Source organism: Brugia malayi, assembly GCF_000002995.4.
Source record: "Brugia malayi strain FR3 genome assembly, contig: Bm_v4_Chr2_contig_001, whole genome shotgun sequence".
Taxonomy (NCBI): Eukaryota; Metazoa; Nematoda; class Chromadorea; order Rhabditida; family Onchocercidae; genus Brugia; species Brugia malayi.
Genome location: NW_025062476.1, coordinates 4,531,497 through 4,554,684, shown reverse-complemented (window position 1 = coordinate 4,554,684; position 23,188 = coordinate 4,531,497). Strand labels below are relative to the sequence as shown.

Here is a 23,188-nt window from a genome sequence, read left to right as displayed (position 1 = left end):
TTTGTCGCAGAATTCTGATTTAAGAATTGAAACTCTGCATGAAATTTCTTTTCTTTCTTGCACAAGCGAATGCAATTAGAATGATGATACTATTCTCGACAATTTTATCATTGTGATAAAATGATAGCGATTATTAATTAAATGCTAAAAGTTTTCGAGTGTTTTTCGAATGTCATATAACTCGTTGTAATTAAATTAATTTTAAATTATTGAATAAGCTATATTATGCTTTCAAAGTTTTATACTCACAACTTTGTAATATTATTTTATGAAACCAATTTGAAGTTAAAACAATGATAATACCATGTCTAAAAATATGACAAGAAGCTTAGCAGTAAAATTTTAAGAAATTAGAAAATGTATAACAATATTCTTTACTTAAATTTCCTTTTATTCATATCACTTCTTCCGTGTTTTGCATCAAAGCAAATGCTTCTTTAGCTGATTTTACTTTTTTTTTTATCAATTTTATCACAAAAAAAATGAGAAAAAAGTTTAAAACGACGCGTGAAAAGAAAAAAAAAAGCAATGAAAGATAAAATATCGGAATTTTAGTTTAACCCAACAATTAATTCAACAAATTGCAATAAAAAAAACCGTTATATTTGCTAGTTGCTAGTGTCCTACAATAAATTTTATTTCAATTCCACGTAAATAAAAAATATGTAGTAAGACGAAGGTAATAACAAGTAATTTATTTTAAAAATAACAATATTTAGAAGCTTATTTAATTGAGAAATCCAAGGGGTAGAAAACTGGGGAAAATAACTACTACAGAAAGGAAAAAATAAGCAATTAAAGGAAATTAAGGAATTAAAAATTAAGAAATGAGTAGAAGTAAGTTTTTATTGCACTAAAATTTTATTTTTCATTTCTAAAGAAATTGCAAATATTTCGAATTAAAACAAGAAACTTAAATAATCATTCGCTACAGTATTCGATAGAAATTTTTCATTATATTCTTGAATATTATTAGGCTAAAAAATGTTTCGCAAACAATCATTCGATGATATAACAATTTAAAGATGATTTGATGAAATGTCCGAGCGGTCAGCTTTTGAAATCTTTGAAAAAAAGAAGTTTCCATTTGCATGCATTCCCACCAATATTTCTCAATTCACCGCCAAAGCGCAATTATGATCCCATAAAATCTTGAATTTGCTTTTACAGTACAATTTTTATTTTTTACTGAGGTTCAAACTTATATTCCACTTATTCTACAAAATTCAATCTATATCCATAAAACTCGATAAATCTTTTATCATTTTCTCGTTTACTACTCTTCAAACACTTTCATTTTTTAGAGTTTCAAGAGAAAGTTAAATATTTCAAAACTGACTTTTTCAAAGTTAACTAAATTCTAGATGTTGTACATAAAAATAAGATTTTGATCAATCAGTCAAATTAACCGAATTTTTATAATCAAAATCTCTAAGTTTCTTTTACACGAAGTTAAGCTTGAAGTAATTGCTAAAGACATTCGAGAATTTAAACAGTTCAAGTAATTGAGCTTTTTGAGATCTTTAACAATTTTGGCAAGTCTTAGACTTGTTCTTGATGACAAGTATTCTTTTTTTTTTTCATTTCCAATCTAACATTGTAATCTTTTTTCTGTCAATTGTAATGTGACAGCTTTTCACAAAATTATCATTTCATTTTCATCCTTAGCTTTCGCATTTTTTGAAATTAAAATTTTTTAGATTTTTCTCTTCTCTACAAGAAATAAAACAGTCAGACAGAACGAAATATCAGAAAATGAACAAAAAAATTTCTAGGATTAGGGAAAGTTTAGAAAAAATGTATTGCGATGATAACAACTGCAGCTGCCAACAGCGCTTCCTTGCTCTCTAGCGCAAATGACAGCATCATTGTAAAGCAAGTACCGTACTCCAAGGCAAGCAATTATCATGTAAGAAGAGAGAAAGAACGAAATATTTCCTATATGTGCCAAATAATCATTGTGTGACCTTCTGGCAAGCCGGAATTCAGGCGCTGATCATTGGATGATATTTTGATATCCGAAAATAGTGAAGAAACCTGTGAAGAGCACAAGTTTATGAATCATAGACGAGAATTTGGATCGGATTGGTATCATCTCGATGAAACAGTAAAAAAAATTCTTCTTGATGATTGGATGAAAAGTGCAAAGAAACAATAATTACGCGCTCTTGACCTTTATGATTTTTTTTTTCTTTATTCAGCAAATGTAAGGTATGAAAAAACTACAAACAGTTGTAAATTGATTCTTTCTTATAATTTTGAAAGAATAATCTATGCTAAATGAAGCATTCTCAAGAAATGTCCTTATTCTCGATCACATTCATTAAATTAATTCGTCAAGAAGAATGAAATGTTTCAAATGTTTGTATTAGGTAATTAATTGTTTTAAAAATGAAAAAGAATTTCAAACTTTACCTAATGTTAGGAAATAAAGAGAAAAATATGGCCTGTGTTAATGTCATTAATTAAAGAAAACAATTCAGATGGAAAAACAAATTACGTTGGTAGTAGCACCTAGTAAATTCAGTAACGTCAAATACTAATTAATTAGATGTTAGTAAGAGTTCTGCTTCCTTAGCAAAACAATGAATTGCTTCACTCATTTATTTACTCAAATGAATAAACTAGAAAGAAACAAGTTTAAATCTCAAAGCTTACTGATTTTGAGTTAAGTAAAAATATCAAAAAAGAAAAAAAATTATAAACCATAAAAAACAAAAGAAAATAGCATAGTTATATTCTAATGATTATCAAAGACTAGAGGAGATCAATTGGTGATATGATAATGATTAACTGAATAAAAAAACGATTTCAATCGCAGTACCGGGATGTGTCTGCTAATGGAAAGCACTGCTTAATGAAGCAGGAATGCATCGCGCAGAAAATCAAAAGCGGCGGTATTTTACTGCGGTAGTAAACTTCGTAAGCTCCAAAGCCATTAATTCCATCGCCGCTTTTTCGTATGTTTTCTCGTTTGCTTATAACAAAGTACACATTGTGAATATCTTATTGTTATAACAAAAATCTACGGTAAACCTATATGTGATACAAAGGTTTTTTACCAATCAGAAGCTGAGAAAAAAAAAAAAAAACGCAAACCCAAAAAATTATTCCTTTTATCTTGCACTCAACCATTCATACCTTTTCTCAATTATATGGCAAAAATAAATGAATACAGAGCAAAAAAATTTTTCTCAATACACCCTTTTTATGGTCCTTTTCCTTTTTTTTTTTTTTTTTTTTTGAAAAGTAAGTATAGAAGGAATGGAATGAATTCCTGAATATCAAATTTTTCATCTCACTATTTTTGCCATTTCATTGGAAGAAGGGCTCGTAAATATGAGAATAAGCTAAATGATTGAATGAAAATTTTGAGAATAAGAATAAGCTAAATGATTGAATGAGAATAAGCTAAATGATTGAATGAAAATTCAAAATTTATGCAATTTATATAATACAATTCTCTGGAATTTTTATAGTTTTACATTTTAACAAACGAAAGATGCATGAAATTTCAGTGCAAATTACTTATTATCTCAAAATTACTTCGAATTTTTTTTTTCAGTAATTTTATCAAAATGAAAAAATTTGTGATAAAAAAAATAAATGACTTGGATATTGATATTCTTTTATATATTAATTTTTCTTTCTCCATCTCATATAGTAAAATAATATTTCAATTGTCAAAAATAATTTTGATAGAATAGGAGAAAAGATTAAAACTACCTATAAAATTAGCACTTGTACAATTGTTAAATTTTCCAGGTACTCTAATTAGCCTAATTTCATTGCTTTTTTTCTTTCTCTACCGATGTACTCTGTCAACATTCTCATTATCACGTTATCACGTTTAGATATTTAATAAGTCAAAATCAACGTATAAGAAAGTTTTTCTTTCTCAATTTATTAAAATGTAAAAATGTTTCAATAAGCTAAAGGAAATCAAGTTTATTATAATCATTTCGAGACTGATTGAAGTGGTACTGTAGAAATGCCATTGAAATGCCATTAGTCGTCGCACCTTTTTTCTTTTATTTAATCCAAAAAAAAATAGAAGAATGAAAGTCACTCAAAGAAAACATTTTCAAACATTTCGATAAGCTTCCTTTTATTATGTAAATTGTTTCATTTCTGTAGCGTAATTTTACTTTCCAAAAAAAAAAAAAAAAAAAAAAAAAAAAGCGAAAGTGTAAGTTATTAAAATAAAAGTAAGTTGTGAGCAAAACCTTTGTCCTATTTTTCGAGATGAAAAAATTCATTCAAAATAATAGAAATTCATTTGAATGTGAAACTGTGACGTTTCCAATAAATTTGTGATCATTTAGGAAACAAATCGTTGAGATGAGCTTAACGCAGACAGAGTGTAATTTTTTTTTTTTTTATAGAAAATAGCATGAAAAAAAAAAAATCAATCCGTCATTTTACTATCTGTTAATTACGTTTGATTTTAATTAAAAATTCAGATTGTCCAATTTAAATGCTAAATTATGAATGAATAAAATTAAGTGTAGAATAGATGTATAAATTTGTAGCAAAAATTTTAAATAAAAAAGCTACGAGGAAAAAAAAAAATTTTTTTTGCACAAATATGAATGCTTAATTCTGTGAAATGCAAAATGATAACAACGAAGTGAGAGAGTGTCCGAATAGTGGAGAAAATTTAGATTTTATTAAAGGAAATGCATTATCAATGCTTATATGAGAAGCATATGGTCAAGCAAATAGTTAAATAATGTTTTGATAAAATCAACGAAAAAGACATCTGCAATTTAGCAAAGGAGAAGAAGGCGTATCATCATCACAAGGAATGGAATTTATGAATGATTTTAAAAGCTGAATATAGTTTTGACTTGATGATCAGTGCAATTAAATTCTGTGTTGATCACATTCTGTTATCAAAATGATATATGAATTCTCTCGAAGCATCTCCTCAATTCCGTTATGACTTCATTCGTTTACTGATGTCTCATACCGGAAATGATTGTTTTTTCGTGATGCATTGATGATGTTTTCGTGAATAATCAAACTGTAGCATCGATTAGTTTTAATGAATTTTGATTTTGCTTCGGAAAGGAATAAATTGTGATGTGAATACATACAATTATTTTACGTTCTTCTGTCTATGTATATATAGAATTTAAAAAAGAGAAAAAGAATATTCGGCATAAATTGATAGTACAGCTTAAAATTCATTTGAAAAAAGTTTATATCTTAGATACATCTGCATTTTTTTCCAATCAAATGAAAGCTTTATTTTGGAGAAAAATCTAAATTAATTTAGCAATGACAATAAAATTTTGGTGTAGAATTTTTTTTATCACTTGAAAATTCATCAAATTTAAAATTAAAGAATTGCTATTATCTTTGTGCTTGGCATCATATCTAAGATTTCTGATGTCACCATTAGTGTATTTCATAGAATTGATTAAAAATAACTTTAAAAAAAAACCCATCTCTCTTTTCAACTAAATTTTGACACTGATCTTTACTACTTGCACATAATTTTAATGCAATTTTCCATGCATAAGGTAAATTTAAGAACAAATTAATTTAAGGATTAAATAAATGTCAAACTGTCATCTGTTGTCTCAAGGAGAAAAGCATTGAAAACAAAACTTTATACAGCGTTAATAATTTTATCCTTCTGTAACAAATACTTCCAAGCACCAAATAATTATTTATTGCATTTCTGTTAACAATATAAAATTACTTAAAATTTGCTAGACAAATATATTTTTCATCCATATTTGAGCTGTTAAAGATGTAAGCAAAGTTTCAAAGTAAACAAAGTTTCATAAGCAAATTTTCAGTAATAAAACTTAAAATTCTGAAGGTACTCATCTATCTGTCAAACAAAAAAAAAAAATATAAAGTCTGAAGTTATTAATATTACTGAGGCATTAATTTAGCTATGTAATGCTAAATGGATAACAAATCAATTTTCTGCTCAGCAAAAAAAAAGTTTCTTTTTCACATCTAAATTAATATTTTCATTTCTTTACATTTAGACGAAAGTAAAATAAACTTAAAACTGCAGCAATTTTCTCCAAAAAAAACGCAAGTATGCAAGGCTATTAGTTGTCGAACAATGAAAAGTAAAATGAAAATTCTTCAAACTTTCATTTAATCAAAAAATTGCATTAATTAAGAACAATTATGAATCATTAATAACAATTAAATTTATGAGAGAATGAGATAAATTTTCTGATAGCGATTGATCCACAGAACTGAAAAAGTGATTTTATAGATCGATCGATCAATTTGGAAAAAGGATAATTTTGCCATTAAAGAATTAAATCTAATTTACCAATGTTTTTTTTTTTCTATTTCCAGAATTTCAAGCGAAAAAAAAAGAATAAATATGTGTTCTAAGCTATATGAGTAAGACTGTGAATATATTTTTTTCTTTCATTTATAAATTTATTCCAATCTAAATTTTATATCTGAGCAACGTTTTACAACTTTAAACGATTCACTAAAAACTTTCAAAGATGGAAATATTTTGCATGAGAAAAAAAAGAGGTTTATCATATATGGAAAGTGAGATGAGCTATAAAAAAAGCAAACATTTGCTTGTGAAAATGCAAATTTTAAAGTTCCAAAGTTTGTACAGCTCAAATATGAAATTTGCAAATTTTTCTAAGCATAAAAGAACCAAAAAAAAGAGACGTTTATAGAAGCGAAAATAAAAAATGAATTAATTATTTGATATAATTTTCAATTCAGAATTTCAAATTATAACAATATAAACTATTACATACTTTCAAACGAAATTATTTGTAACTTTATCAACGAACTGTGATATAACATATTATTGTTTTATATAATCAAATAAGATTAATTTTGATAAATTATCATGAAGTAGTTTGACGAAGTAGAACTATCTATTTGATAAGAAATTTAAATTGAAAATGCACCTTTGACAAGTGAATTCATGTAAACATAATTCATCTAAAAGTTGTTTTAATCTCAGTTCTTGAGTTATCTCAATTCTCATTCATACTTTCATCATTTTTCATGAAATATTTTCCCTCTCAACTTCATGTGACAAATAATTTTTTCTTTTGGATGTTTATGAGATTTAATAAATACCTCATTTTAATGTGATACCCGTTAACTTCTAAACAATAACTCACATAGTTGAGCAATTCCGATGTGTCAAACTTCAAACTTCAGTTTTGTAAAATTTCTGAAAAACGTGAAACATCTTGTGAAAAGTATGCAAGATTAACTGCTTTGGTACCATTTTTATAAAAATTTGAAAATCCATCTATCGTCTTTATGCTTGAAATTTTATTTCCAGCAAGAAATTCTTGAAATCACCGGATACTTTAGTTTATTTATTATTTTACTATGTCGCCATTATATTATTATTTATTGTTACTAGAGATTATTATTAATGTAATAATTATAGTTATTATTTATTATTAATACTAATATTATCATTATTATTTAATATTATCACTATTATTGTTATTGTCACTTACTGCTATTATTATTCCTTTATCGACCGACCTACATTATCCATTATCGTATGCTGCTATGCTTAATTTGAGTTATTATCGAATTAGAGAACACTAAACTATAAAGTGCTGAATTGAAACTTTTCAAATAAACCGTAAATTCAGCAAAAAAAAATTTTTTCTGAATGCACTAGAACTTAAATCGATAAAGGGATAATAATAAATTTATTTATTATTTTCAAAAATGAAAAGAGAGATGATTAGTTAGACATATCTCTTTATTATTTTAGATGAGTTAATTAATAGTTTATTTGAAATTTCCTTCTTTCACAAAATTTACTTTAGCTTTTTTGTAGTGGAAAAGACAGTGATTAATTGCAAATAAATTAACCAAACATTCCCCTTCCATCTTTTCGTTGATACTACTTTCTCCTTTCGTTATTAAATTCAACTCGAAATACCTATTCTGTTCTAATCTTCCTTCGACCAAACCAATAATGAATTCATTACAAAAAAAAAAAAAAAAAAAGAAAAAAGAAAAACAGTTTTAGCTTATCTAATATAATACATAATTATCAGACTTTTGATATATTTTAAAGTGAAGTACAAGAGATTTCTAAGAGAAATAATTGCTGTTTAAAAAATAACAATTTGAGATGGATGAAATTTTATCACTTCTTCCATATAAATTAAAACAACAAATTTAGTAATGATAATAGCACAGTAATCATATACTTCTTTTATACATTAATCGTTTTTATTACCATCCGAAATATTGTTTTTATTGTTCATGCAATGATGATGGCTTTTACTTTTGGTTGATTGTAGATTAGCAGTGAAATCTGTTGTCGGTGGATACATCAGTAATGGAGTGGTAGCAGTTAAAGCACCCAGCAAATGTGACGAATGAATTGGTGACACATTTTTGTGAGCCAAACTGTTGAAAAGTGCTATGCTTGCTAATCTTCCAACCATTGGTTTAATTTCATGTGGTTGTAAAATACGCCGTCGCTTTTTCGGTAGTTTCGACCTAGGAGGAATTTATGAGAATATTGAGTGTTTCATAGATGAGAGAGAGAGAGAGAAGGAGAAAGAGATCATTTTATTATTCAATCAATCAGAGAAAAATAAAGAAATTAAAATCTTACCGAGCTTGAGCATGTGAATAAAACATTGCAAAATTGGAGACGATGACCGGAACTGGAAGTGCAATTGTTAATACTCCCATTAGCGCGCAAAGTGAACCGACCAACATACCCAAATATGTTTTTGGCACCTAAATCAATTTGACCACATTTTTTTTTTTTTTTGTTTTAAATAATTTTATTACCAAATTTGAGTTAAACAGAATTAGTTAAAGTGCATGTAATATTAGGGCTTAATAATAAGTAAGGAAATGAATGGAATTTCGATGAACGAAAATGGTTGAACTCACTTAGTTGACACTGAGATAAATTTAGTAGTTTATGCACTTCCATTAATAAAAATCAACAAAATTATACATTTTTATTAAAAAAAAAAAAAAACAAAAATTGTGCATTCCTAATTCTATGCACTTCTAAGTCTAATTCTAAGCCTAAAAACCAAGAAAATTATTTATTTTTATTAAAAAAAAATCCAACAAAGTTACACACTTCTATAAAAAAAATTATGCATTCGTAATTTTATGCACAGGTACTAATTATGCACTTTGATTAATAAAAACAAACAAAGTTATGCACTTCTAAGTCTAAGCCTAAGCTTAAGCCTAAACATAAGCCTAAGCCTAAGCCTAAACCCCAACACAATTATGCATTTCCATTAAAAAAACCAACAATGTTCCAAAAATGCCTACGAATATCGTGCATTTCCTCAGCGTAGCAAATTATAATCAGTTCAGATCGGAGTCAGGCTTGACTAAGTTTACTAGCATATGCAATTCTTTAATAAAAAAAAGAGCTTAGCGATTCTGATTTTCATATTTAGTAAAACAATTGACCAACTTTCATTTCGTCAAAAAATTCCTTTCAAATTTTGTTAAATTATTATTTTTTACGTAAATTCTGAACAGAATATCAAAAGTTGGGTAATAAAACTGAGTACTTACCATATCTCCAAAGCCAATTGTACACATAGTGATGATTGCCCCTATAAATATAAAAAGGTGACATTTCCAAAAAAATTGAACTTCGCTTTGTGAATTTAGGTTTGAGCAAATTTGAATCATATTTTGAATCTGTTTCCGAGAAGTCCTCTCAATTTTTTTACACTATTTAATAAGATATTAAGCAACTAGGATAATTCATTAAATTCTAGTATTAAATAAATAAACTTATGCTTTGTACATGGGCAATAATTAGTTTTATCCTGGGAAAACACAGCACACCACGTTTGACCGGAATGGAGTGAAATTGATTGTCCGGGTTTGTTTCTACTCGTTCCGCATAGTAAATCAATGCGGCGAATATTACTATACCAAGTAGTACAAAAAACACTCACACCATAGTCCGACCGGAATGGAGTGAAATTGATTGTCTGGGTTTGTTTCTACTCGTTCCGCATAGTAAATCAATGCGGCGAATATTACTATACCAAGTAGTACAAAAAACACTCACACCATAGTCCGACCGGAATGGAGTGAAATTGATTGTCTGGGTTTGTTTCTACTCGTTCCGCATAGTAAATCAATGCGGCGAATATTACTATACCAAGTAGTACAAAAAACACTCACACCATAGTCCGACCGGAATGGAGTGAAATTGATTGTCTGGGTTTGTTTCTACTCGTTCCGCATAGTAAATCAATGCGGCGAATATTACTATACCAAGTAGTACAAAAAACACTCACACCATAGTCCGACCGGAATGGAGTGAAATTGATTGTCTGGGTTTGTTTCTACTCGTTCCGCATAGTAAATCAATGCGGCGAATATTACTATACCAAGTAGTACAAAAAACACTCACACCATAGTCCGACCGGAATGGAGTGAAATTGATTGTCTGGGTTTGTTTCTACTCGTTCCGCATAGTAAATCAATGCGGCGAATATTACTATACCAAGTAGTACAAAAAACACTCACACCATAGTCCGACCGGAATGGAGTGAAATTGATTGTCTGGGTTTGTTTCTACTCGTTCCGCATAGTAAATCAATGCGGCGAATATTACTATACCAAGTAGCACAAAAAACGCCAGCAACAATAATTCCTGTAAACGAAATGACTGAAATGAATTTAGTGAGTTATTATTTCTTTATGAACAGTTCATTCTTTCAATGAGTTTAGGAAAGTGGAAGATGTCGAATTAATTTTATGAATTTAATTATGCGACAATACTTTCATTTTTCAATTTATTGCGTTACGCAAACATTTATAAATTATTTTAGTCAAATTATACTTGAGCAGATGCCCTAAATGTTTGGAACAGAATTTTAAGTCCCGAAAAATGTTGCGTCAACTTGAACAGTCGCAAAATTCGAATAATGGAAAAGAATTCAACAGTGTCGCGATTAGCGCCAGTTATTGTTCGATCCAGCGCCCAATCGATGTAAAACGATAATGTCGCTATTAAGTCTAAAAAAAAAAACTTAGAAATAATTGAAAACGAATATTTTAAATTTTCTTAAAAATCTATAAATAATTGTGCTAAGTACTCGTACCATTTTCAAAAAAAATAGCGGAAATAAATGCATAATTGTATTTAGAGAGAGAAGAAAGAAAGAATATTTTACCGATAATATTGACTGCCTGTCGGGTAAACTGTGATATTTTCGGGCAAAATACAAAGCGAATGAATAATTCCATTGTAAACCATATGTTACTGACAAATTCAATGTAAAAAAACGCTGGATGTGCTCTGAAATATAAATTTAAAAATAAATTTAAATTTTATTTATTTCTTTTTAATAGTTTTGTTATTATGCAGCTATCACTGGAATTATTTGTTCTTTTCTTAATGATTTACTGATTGATCGATACAAGTAAAACAAAATTCTCAATTTCAGCAGTTATAATTGAGCTAAACATTATAATCAAGATCAAAAACAAGATAAGTCAATTATTAGATCAAACTAAATGAATATTGATCTATTAGATGATCATGTTTGATCTTACATCCATCTCATCGATTAGGAACAAATAAATTACATTCCTTTTTGCTAGCCCAATAATTCAGCTAATTTTTAATCCTTTCAAAATTTTAATTTTCAACTCGAATTCATAGCAGTGTTCTAATCAAGTTCAGTAGTTATTGTTCATCTTTCTTCTTCACTTCTTCTTTGATTATATTTTATAAAATTGTGTATCATTGAAATAGCATCTCTATCAATAATATTGTGTGATTTGAACCTTTAAATCATGAAATTTTCTGATTTTGATTTTTGTTTCTGGATCAAGAATTCTTCAAAATGTTATGTTCACATAATCATATAGAAATCTTTCTCGAGAAACATATTAGAGCATTTTATAAACTCATAATTTTGAGAAAAATGTTGGAGTTGAAATTTTTGTATACCTTTTGAATGCTAGATGATGTAATTCAAATATGTGAAGACTTTTACCTTGTAGCGACTTTTGTTACAAGTAATGCATGAGTAGAATCATTCCTGAGTTCAATATCGATATCCGGAATACGGAAATTTGGATGTGTCTTCAAGCAGAAACAAATTATTGATGTGATCACAAAAAATACGGATATTACCGAAATCACCTGCAAATGTGTCATCTCATTTCACACCTTTGTAAATACTAATTACTTTAAGCATACTTTTACTTTAGCAGATCTGTATTTTTGTGTTTAAAATTTGCATTTGAATATCAGAACTGAATTTGCTGCGACATTCTTTATTCTTTGCTTCATCCCTTGAATTTAGCGTTACTCTTAGCAGTACTCTATTTTTACAATCCTTACTAAATATTCATAGTTTCTTCTTAGCTCATCTAAAGATAACTCTAGTAAGCCACAACAAATAATAAAAGAAATAATTGTTATCAGTTATAAAATCTTAGGATTTTGTTCCTAAATTGAATTATTTATTAATTAATTTGTTTATTAATAAACAAAGATCTCAAAAAACTAAAGTGACAATGTCAATAAATGTTATATTATCCCAAATATGGCAAAGCTTCCTTTTCTATATGAATAAATTAAAAATCAAACTTGTCGTCTTTGATAACAATGAGATATCTTTATTTTCGGAATTCCTTTCAAGTTTATAAAGAATTTAAATATTTAGTAATTAATTATGATCTCAATTATTCGTTTATTTCGGTTGGTTCAATGAATAATTAATTATTTTATTAATTTCTATGCCTCTTTTATGAATCTTCCATAAGTGCATGCATCATTTTGCAGGTTTGATAAGCTCTTGCATAATTATAAGAAAGGATTGATATGCGCATGCATGCATTCTAAAGATTTGATAAGCGCATGCATCCTCTGCAAGTCTGATAAGCGCATGCATTATTCGAAGGATTAAATGATAAAATTAAAATTTCGTATTTAGAAGCAATAATGATGTAAGGAATCATTTCATATTAAATTGATTCCTTAAAATTTATTAAAAACAGACTGCTATATCAGCAAAACTGCATATTTTTTCATTTATTTGCATTTATTTGTTAATTAATCGAAATTTTAACACATATTAAATTAATATACTTCTATTATACTTATTCTGTGCATTTAGATCCGTTGAAAGTAAGTAATAATGATTTCAATTCTTTAAAATATCAAATTCATTCTCTTCTTCAGTGCCATAAGCTTTTAACAAACAAACAAACAAAAAAGTTATCAACCACTGTACAAATGCATTAACAAGTAAACAGAATAAAAGCATAATTTAGGAATCTATAAAATCCCCAAAAACAGAATTGATAAATTGGTAATTGATTGATTTTCATAGCTGTATTCTAACTATATGTGCAAGTTTCATCTCTTATCAGTGATTAAAAGAAGATGAAAGACATCTTTAGATTTAAACCAAAATAAACAATTATCGAGAAAAAGCACACTTACTGACGAGAAAGAAATCAAAACGAATCTGTAAGCGGTGACAAACAAAATCACATTTAAAGCGCAAATGAAAAAAAAAAAACATTTTTAAATGGCATTGAGTGTTGTTATCGTAGAAATTAAATATAAAATGTATTGATTGATTTGTATAAGTAATTGATGACTGATTGATTTGTATAAGTAATTGATGACTGATTGATTTGTATAAGTAATTGATGACTGATTGATTTGTATAAGTAATTGATGACTGATTGATTTGTATAAGTAATTGATGACTGATTGATTTGTATAAGTAATTGATGACTGATTGATTTGTATAAGTAATTGATGACTGATTGATTTGTATAAGTAATTGATGACTGATTGATTTGTATAAGTAATTGATGACTGATTGATTTGTATAAGTAATTGATGACTGATTGATTTGTATAAGTAATTGATGATTCTCATTAATCCATCACTGGGCAATCATTAAGTTTTTTTTCAAACAAAAATTATTTGAGGAATGACTATAGGCTTCAGACCATGGAATTTCACTTTGGTGTTCGGTAACATTGAACTGTGTGAACGTCAGTGATTCTAAAAATGAAAATATACTTTGAATGAATTAATAAATTCATCATCAAAAAATCATTAGCAGAATAAAAAGCTTATTGAAGTAAAAAAGTAAACTATTTTTGATTACTTATAATATTTATGAGAATTATAAATAAAACTTGTAAATAATTAATTAAGCAACTTTACTTCCTTCTAATTGTGATTTCTTCATTGATTTAGGAAATATAAGTGATGTCTTAATTTCATGAGCTTGTAACACTCGCCTTCGCTTTTTTGGTAATTTTGCACGAGCCTATTAAAGTAAAAAAAAAAATCGATCAATTAAATGTCATTTCTAAAAATTGAAAAAAGATCAACAATCACTAATATATCACTTAAAGTAATTTTTATTTTTTTATTGCTTTTGGTTTTGAATTATTCAAAGCTTTCAAATTATTCAATGTTTTTGAAAATTTAAAACAATATGGATTGTGTTATACACCTCTTATTAGTTTTTACAAAAAGTAAAAGAAAAATTTTTTTTTAATAAAAAATTAAAAAGAAATGGTATATAATACATATTGCAAAATAATCCACAATTCATATTTGTCTTAAATCTTTAAAAACATCATTGAATAATTTAAAAGAAATTTAAAAAATCAATTTTTTTTTAAAATTCTTGTAGAAACTAATAAAAGGTATGTAGCATTTTAAAAAAAGGAAAATTTAAAACAATTTAAGACAAAATTAAAAAAAAAAAAAACTTACTTGTGAATGAGAGTAAAGATTGGAAAAATTAGCAACGATAACTGGCACTGGTAATGCAATAGTTAATACACCCATAAGAGCACATAATGAGCCAACTAACATACCCAAATAAGTTTTAGGTACCTGTAAATTAATGTAAACTAAATGACGAATTGTTCTTGAGAAATTTACAAACATTTAATAAATTAAATAAGTAGACGAGAGAGAGAGAGAGAGAGTCAGGGAGAGGGAGAGAAAAAAATCAAATGGAAAATGATTTGTTAATAATAATTGGAAAATAAAAGCAAAAAGAAAAAATCTCCGAAATATTTGAATGAAAATTTAAAAGTATGAATTTCATCTATAATTTCACTTTGAGATTAATTTTAAGGCAAATGAAAATAACATAACACAGAGAGAAACCTAATTAATTCATTTGAACTGTAGTAGATTTGACATTATACTAATTCAAAACTACTTACCATGTCACCAAATCCAATTGTGCACATCGTTACAATTGCCCTGAATGATAATTGAATTTTAAAGAGTGTATAAATCTGTCAAATGAAACGATAATAATTTTTCAGTGAAGGACAAAAAGAGATGAAATAAGAAATGAATAAACTTACCACCACAATCCGGCAGGTATAGAAGTGAACTGATTTTCCGGATTATTTTCAATTCGTTCAGCGTAATATACAAGTGCAGCAAATATAACAATTGCTAATAACACAAAAAATACAAGTAATAATAGCTCTTGTGCAGATGCCTATAGCAAAAATAAAAGATAAAAGTTAAAGAGAAAAAATTTTTGAAATATTTGAATGAAAATTTGAATTTGATGAATTTCATCTGTAATTTCACTTAAAAACTAGTTTAGATCATCAATATGGGATACAATCGATATTGTCTTTTTTGCATCAGTGCTAATTAGACGAATTGTTAGTAATGCTGAAATTAGTTTGTACTAAAATTTAATTTATGGAACTTTTAAATTGCCTTAAATGTTTGTATGAGTATTTTAAGCCCACTGAAATGTTGAGTTAGCTTGAATAGCCTTAGAACACATAATATAGATAGGAAATCGATAGAATCTGAGCTAGTTTGATCGCTTATAATGCTGGTCACCAGCCAATCCAAATAAAATGATCCTGTTGCTAATAGATCAACAACTGTTATCGGTGATTTGAAGAATCGTTGTAAAGATGGCGCAAATATCACACGAATAATCTAAAAATTTGCAAATAAAAATTAACTAATTTATTTGATTTTTACATGATATTCATTCAGCATTTGATAATTCATTAATATGAAAACTACCTTTTCTAAAAAACAAATTTTAATTTAAAATGACTAAGCACATTTCATACAGTAGATTGCTTTTGTTCATTAATTTCAATATAATCAATCTGATAATGTATTTTTTATCACAATCAAGCAAATGCTTCCTATCTTATCATTATTATCATATTATTGTTTATCATTATCACAAGCAGACAGGTAGATACTAATGCACTAACAAGTTCAATGCTAAAATATATATTGCATATGAGATCAATGTAGAAGAATGTAGGATGTGCACTGGTGCATTGCTTAAAGGTACCTATCGATTGGGTACCATCGCTACCAATTCCCATATTATAGGACACTGAAAATATTAAAAATTATTGCAATATAAAATATAAGCAAATGAGAGATTCAAATTTATTTAAATTGAATTTTATTATTTCTAAGTGTGATAGAAATTAGTTTAATTGCTCACTAAAATCTTTTTATTATAATTAAATTCTTTTTTTTTTTTCCTGAAATGCAAGAAATTTTTTGCTGACCTGTAATTGATGGTATCTGGAATGCAGGATGTGTTTTGAGAACAAATGAAATAATACTTGAAATAATGAAAAATACAGAAGAAGATGAAATCATCTGAAAGCCATTTCAGCACATTCATTTGATGATAACAACAAACTGTTAGAGAAAGCACTGCAGAAGTTAGTTAAATTTATCTAAGATAAGCATATTGCTTGTGAAAAGCTTGCATTATTCAAATTTCTTTCAATTTAAAACTTAAAAAAATTTCAATGAAATAAACTTGGAAAAATCATTCAGAGTTTTATTCTTTGTGATCTAAATAATATCAGTTGCAGTGTGAGCGTTAGCAACCGATGAATGATTTAAGTTTTATTATTTTTGCATTTAATGTAAGTAATTTAATTAAGCATAGTTCCAGTAAGCTTTCAACAAATATGTGGCATGCTTAGCATATCATTCAGCAATTTCAGACATGCAATAAAATAAATGCAACCCTTGAGAAATAAACAACAACAACAACAACAACAATAACAATAACATTTCTTTTTCACTATTACTAATTAAATTATCAAAATTGTACAAGGATGAGCAATCGATAAGCGTAAATAATTTTTGTTTTTTTTTTTTTTTTTTTTTTTATTGTTTACTTAAATAAAATAACTGAGAAAAAAAATGCCGCTGAAATATAATGAATTCAAAATTTCCATAAGTAAGAAAAAAACTCTTTGAATAAACTCAGATTATTTTAAAATATTTCATTCTTATGGCATATTTTTCTCTTATTTAGTTAATATATAAATTAAATTAAATCTACCTTAGCATACTGAGAAGACCAAGGTTCATCAAAGAGCGCCCATATCTGTGGTTTCAATTGCTGCCATTTTGATAAATTGCCTGAGTAATAATCATCTTCCCAGCCAAACTTTTTTGCAGTTTCTTCCTGGGTTGGTGGTTCGGCATCCAAATCTAAACCTTCGATAACTGCCAAAGTTTCTTGGGTATCTCTAAAAGCAATATTTTTGATAGATTTAATGAACCTGAAAAAATATATAGGTATATATATCTGATATAACTAATAAAATTATCTCAAATATTCCTTTTCTTCATTTTGTAGGCATAATTTTCTTTCAATCATTTTTTTCTTATATTTTATAGAAAATATGACAGAAAAATTTGGAGTATTTTGGAGGAGAAATTTTATTCTAAATTAAGTTAGCATTTGAATATTAATTACAGATTATCATTTTAAAACAATTACCGATGTTGTGTATAAGTCATCCAACAGCATGGCTCTACCTGATTTGCATCTAGACCCCAGAATTCTAATTCATCCTCGAATAAAGGACCACAAACATTGGTCGGATAATGTAGCTTTCCTTGTAGTAAACAAATTAATTAATTAAAAAAAAAAAAAATGTATGAAGAATGAACGAACTACAAATTTTGAAAGCATTTTCTAAATTTACATTTAAAAAATTGCTCACCTGTCCGATAATAATTTAGAATCATTGAAAAAACACCAGGATGACGATCAAAAAAATATTCATTCAGTACAGGGTCATAATTTGCTAAATTTGGTGTCAACCTAAAAATTAAGTGTATAACATTCGAAAAGATACTAAACATTTTTAAATTTTGCTTAAATCACATACTTATATGAATGAAAAATTATTACTCACATAAATTTGAATATTAAACATTTAAGAAAACCTAGAAAGTCTTGTAGCTGGAATTTTTTTAAGTACATGAGTATACGTTTCGTGTCGAATTCCTCCCACATTTAATATAACACGATGTTCGCAGTCCATTTAAAGACTGAAAATGAAGTAAATTTATCAGTAAGTGATACTATCATTTATCTAAAATTAATAGCATAAATTATTTTTTGGCTTTAAAAATGATTAATAAAGAAATATGTGAACAAAAATTGAAAGCACTAAAAATTCATTATAATTTATCTTTCTCAAAGAAAAAAAAAAACATATTTGAAATTTGAAGCAAATCTTTCTTACGAAAATTTCTAATGATGGCATCAATAAGACTATTCTTTTTTTTCGTATCTCAAAAAAAAAAAATGTTTATTTTATTTTATTTTTATTTTTTAATTCGATACCAATTAAACTGAAAATTGTGGCAAGAGTGAGTAATGCAAAAAAGAAAAAAAAAAAAACCCTACAAACTTCTTCGAGAAACGGATATTTACTTATTATTAGTTGAAATAGAAATAAACAAAATAAGATTTTCAGGATGGATGGAATTTTTATGGCATATTACTTTTCAGATATAAATTTATAGAAAAATAAATAATTCTGTGAACACTATGAAACTTTTATTCTTTTCTGAAAGGTTGCAATTTTTTTAAAACAAATAAAATGTTTTTGATTTCAGAGCTTTCAAGAAAAAATAAGAAATATTCTAATTAGCTATATAAGCAATTCTTATTTTGCATTGAAACACTTATTTTCAATGCAAATTCACTTACTTATCTATTATCAATAATCATAATAACTTTATCAAACAAATCTAAATTTTATATTTAATCAAGAAACTCCCCCCCACCCACAAATAAAACTGTTAAATTGATCTTATTTTAATTTTATTGCTTTTCTCAGTTAAATATACAAATAGTACAATATTAGCAGATGTAATCATTTTAACTTACAAAATTTAATGTAAAAGTTTTTTTCAAAAATGTGAGGCAATAAAAAGTGTTGTGTGAATGTACAATAAATATTATAATTTTAGCTATTTAAAATTTATTATTTTTCATCTTTTTTAATATAAATCTCTAATAATAATTACGCATGAAAAGTTCCGTTATAAGTGTTCTCGACGAGAAGCTATAAAATATTAATGCAAATAAGCTAACCAATGGATGGAACTATTTACTCGTAACAAAATTGGAATGGAAAAATTATCATTGAAATTCAAAAAATTGTCCCTTTGAGGAAAAGACATCACGGTGGTCCCTTTTGTTGCATATAATTATTAGTTGGGTAGAAAATATTTTTTAGTGCTTTTTTTCTCTCTCTCTCCCTTTCTCTTTCTCTTTCTGTTTTAAATGGTCGAAATTATATTTCATATTAAAATACAAACAAAGTAAATAATACATATAATTGTTGCAACTGTTATTGTCACAATATTTTGATGCCATATATAATAATTAAATCATAGAATTAAATTAAAAAATTTTTTTAGTCTGAAAATTTTTAAATTTATCACCGAACATTTGAAACTTCCAATGTTGTGATTTAAGAGTAAAGAATTGCGATTACTTTAAAAAATTTCTTACATAGTTATTTTCAAATAATAATAATACTTCAATTAAAAGCATACTAAAACATTTTTCTTTTTTCAAACTTCCCTTTTTCTTTTACATATTTTATTGATTTTTTATGCGCAAATGACTTGCCATTGTTAAAATTGACAAAACATTAATTTCAGTATCAAAAATAAACTCAAAAGTTCCATTCTAATCAATGTTTTAATTAAAATTATTGACTGGCACTGCTATACTACAAATTTTTTTTTTTTTTTTTTTTTAAAGCACACAACAACTTCAAATTATTTTCAACTTGGTGAATATATTAATTTAAAAATCGTTCTTAAAATATTTTACGAGCATTTTCATTTTTTTTTTTTTTTAAATAGTGAAAATGCCAACTAATTAGAAGCAGAAATTGTTTTCTGGTTCAAATAAATTGAAATGACAAGCAATAATTTTACTATCCTAGAAGCAAACTATTGTACCATAAGACAAATGCGCTTAACAATTTTTCTTTGCTTATAAACTTATAGAACCATTTATTTTCATGAGCAAAGCAAATGATACACAATGACAAATATTTTTGGGATATTTATTTATTTATTTTTTTCATTTGCTTTTTTCTTATTTCTGAGAAAGAAAAAAAAAATCATCGAACAAAATGATCAATAATTTCAAAAATTATTGATTAGTTCGATGAAATGAAGAACCTAAAATATCGATCATTCATTATTAATGACTATAATAATTATTGTAATTGTACTTATAATAATGAAAATAAACAAAAATAAATAATAATTTCATTACATTTAGGAAGAAATGGAAGAAATGAAAACAAATGTGACAAAATAATATTCAATGACAGATATTTGTGGACAAAGCCATAGAAAATAATTATTTTCAACTGCAAAATAAAAATGAAAAAGGATGGAAAGATATGTTTAATCCTTTATATCTATGCTGAAATTACAGCAAAATTGATATTTGCAAAAAAAAAAAAAAAAAAAAAAAAAAGAAAAAATTGGAATCATAATTTAGTTGTGTGTTCTTTTCAATATTTTCCTTTTATTTTCATATGATAAGTAATTTTCCGCACATCATATTAAATTATGTTTCTTCCAAATTTTCATTATTCATTTCGGCAGTTTTGTTTTTTTGGCTTAAAAAATTTTTTCTAAATTATCTGCTAGTTATAAAAAAAAATTATCAATATAAGAAATACAGTATTACGATATCGTCGAGTAATTTAGTGTTCTAATATGTTCGAGAATTTATTGGTATTTCAGTGCATTTTTTGTTTCATTTTGATTTTTTGAATGATTAAAAAATTTTGTAAAATATAAGAAAAAAAAATAGTTTGTTTCAACAATAAACAACAATTAAAAATTCCTCAATAAGTAACTATGAAGAAATTTTTAAAGTAGAAAATGATTTCAAGAAGGATTAAAAAAATTTTTTTAGCATTAAGTTTACTTTTCCTGTTTATGTCTTAATGATAAGTTTAAATGGAGCATCTAAGTACCGTTAATATCACTTGACCCCTCTCCTCCCCCCTCTCCCGTTTTTCCCTTTCTCAAAGTGTCTTTGGTCTTTTAATCAATACATGAAAATATGCAGGCGGAAAGAGTAAACAAAAATAATGGAAATTTATTATCGCATAAGGTTTTAAAAAGAGCGCAGCAGGCACTTCAATGAAGAGTGTACACTAAAGAATTTCATTTTCCGATTTTTCAAAAATAATTTCATTGTCTTCCCAATGTTTCAAAAATTTTAAAAATTAACAATTTTATCTATTTTCGAATAAAATTAAATCGGAATAATCAGCGAATGAGGAAAATGTCAATTTTGCATAAATATTTTTGTTATTCAAGTGTTTAGCAATAATTCTGAGAGAAGAAGTCACGAAATAATTCCGAGTGAAGAAATAAATTTTATAGTAGATCATCTCCTCTTTCTCTCTAGTAAATTATGTTTACATCAGTACTTTGAAAACAATTATATTCATTTTTAAAATTTATAAACCTAAAACAATGGAAACATTTTATCTGTTAAAAACTTAATTTCTTAATAATCAGCTATTATCAGGATGGCATTTCTCATATTGCTCAAACCTTTTTATGCATAACTCTAAAAAAAAAAGAAAAAGATAAGATAAATGATAAGTCAAGAAATAAAATATCTAAAAATTTGAAATCTATTCCAATCATCAAAGTCATAAATTCTTTAAATCTAAGAGTTAAAGAATAGTTTTATGATTTTGCTATAGATAAGAGACTAATGATGTCTGCTTAAAATAGTAATAAGACATACTAAGATTTTAATGAATCATTGTTTTGCAAAAAAAAAAAAAAAAAAAACTAAATTTCCTGAAGAAAATATGAGATGAAAGAAAAGATGGAAGAATTGTGTTTGTCAATGTAAAAGAAATAAACTATTCCATATGGGAAAATTTTTTTTAAATATTTTTTTTGATACAAAAATTTGTAATTTATATTATTACAAAATTAGTGAAAAAATTAGAATTAGTTATCACATATTAAAATATTCAAATGAAAATAATTTAATTAAAAAAAGAAAGGAATTATACCGCTGCTTTTTTCTTTGTTTTTTTTTTTTTTTTTTTTAAAGTAAAGCACTGAAATTTTAAAGTCTTTAATAGGAAATAAAGAGAAAATTTTAGGAAATCATTTTTTTTTTCCTTTTTTTCTTCAAACATCGTAAAAAGATTATTTTTCGTAGCTTTGAAATGCAAAATTTTAGAAATTACATTAAAAAAAATTGTGAAAATGAGAAAGTTGCAATTGAAAAATGAATGATTCTAAGATATATTATCATCTTTAGGATAAAAAATGAAATAAAAAAATAATTTAGCAGAATGTGTGCTGTTAATAAAATCTTATGAAGTAATCAAAATTCTTTTTTCTCGAACATTTTCTTTCTTTTTTTATCAACTAAAATTATTTAAAATCAATTTTAATGATATTTCTTCTGTTTGTAATTTAAAAAAAAAAAAAAAAATGTCTTTGAGTAAACATAAGGTATCATTTTGTCGAAGATTGGTGTGACGAATGAAAAAAATATGAATTGTGATTAAAATAAATTAATGTTTTAGTAAACAGTTACTAAACTGATAATTTGTTCAGAATTATTGCTTACACAGTTATTTTTTAAATTTTTTTTTTTCATTTTTGATTCAAAAAGCATATTATGGAAAAGTTATTTCGATATTTAATTGAATATTTGAATTTGTAAAAGATTTAATTCTAGGCAAAATTAGTTTTAAATATAAGGATTACTTGAGAAAAGATATAAAATTAATCTCATCTGAAGAGATTTAGGTTCAATTGAAATTTGCATATGGAAGAAACTGTAAAATT

The 23,188-nt window shown here is 26.2% G+C and overlaps 2 protein-coding genes across 2 annotated transcripts; both read right to left on the bottom strand.

The window, feature by feature from the left end:
- Positions 1–8,210: 8,210 nt before the first annotated feature.
- Bma-shw-1 (potassium voltage-gated channel protein Shaw, putative) lies at positions 8,211–12,163 on the bottom strand (the record flags this gene model as incomplete). Its single annotated transcript, XM_043078396.1, has 7 exons — positions 8,211–8,493; positions 8,612–8,739; positions 9,550–9,590; positions 10,522–10,648; positions 10,838–11,013; positions 11,172–11,296; positions 12,000–12,163. The coding sequence occupies 7 exons, from the start codon at positions 12,161–12,163 to the stop codon at positions 8,211–8,213; spliced, it is 1,044 nt and encodes a 347-aa protein (XP_042934330.1).
- Positions 12,164–14,183: 2,020 nt separating this feature from the next.
- On the bottom strand, positions 14,184–18,354 carry Bm3375 (conserved hypothetical protein,hypothetical protein; the record flags this gene model as incomplete). The annotated part of the gene is made up of 11 exons (XM_043078395.1): positions 14,184–14,303; positions 14,759–14,881; positions 15,220–15,259; positions 15,367–15,506; positions 15,803–15,967; positions 16,258–16,385; positions 16,567–16,660; positions 17,361–17,550; positions 17,805–17,922; positions 18,031–18,131; positions 18,257–18,354. 11 exons carry the CDS (start codon positions 18,352–18,354, stop codon positions 14,184–14,186), a joined length of 1,317 nt encoding a protein of 438 aa, XP_042934329.1.
- Positions 18,355–23,188: the final 4,834 nt, after the last annotated feature.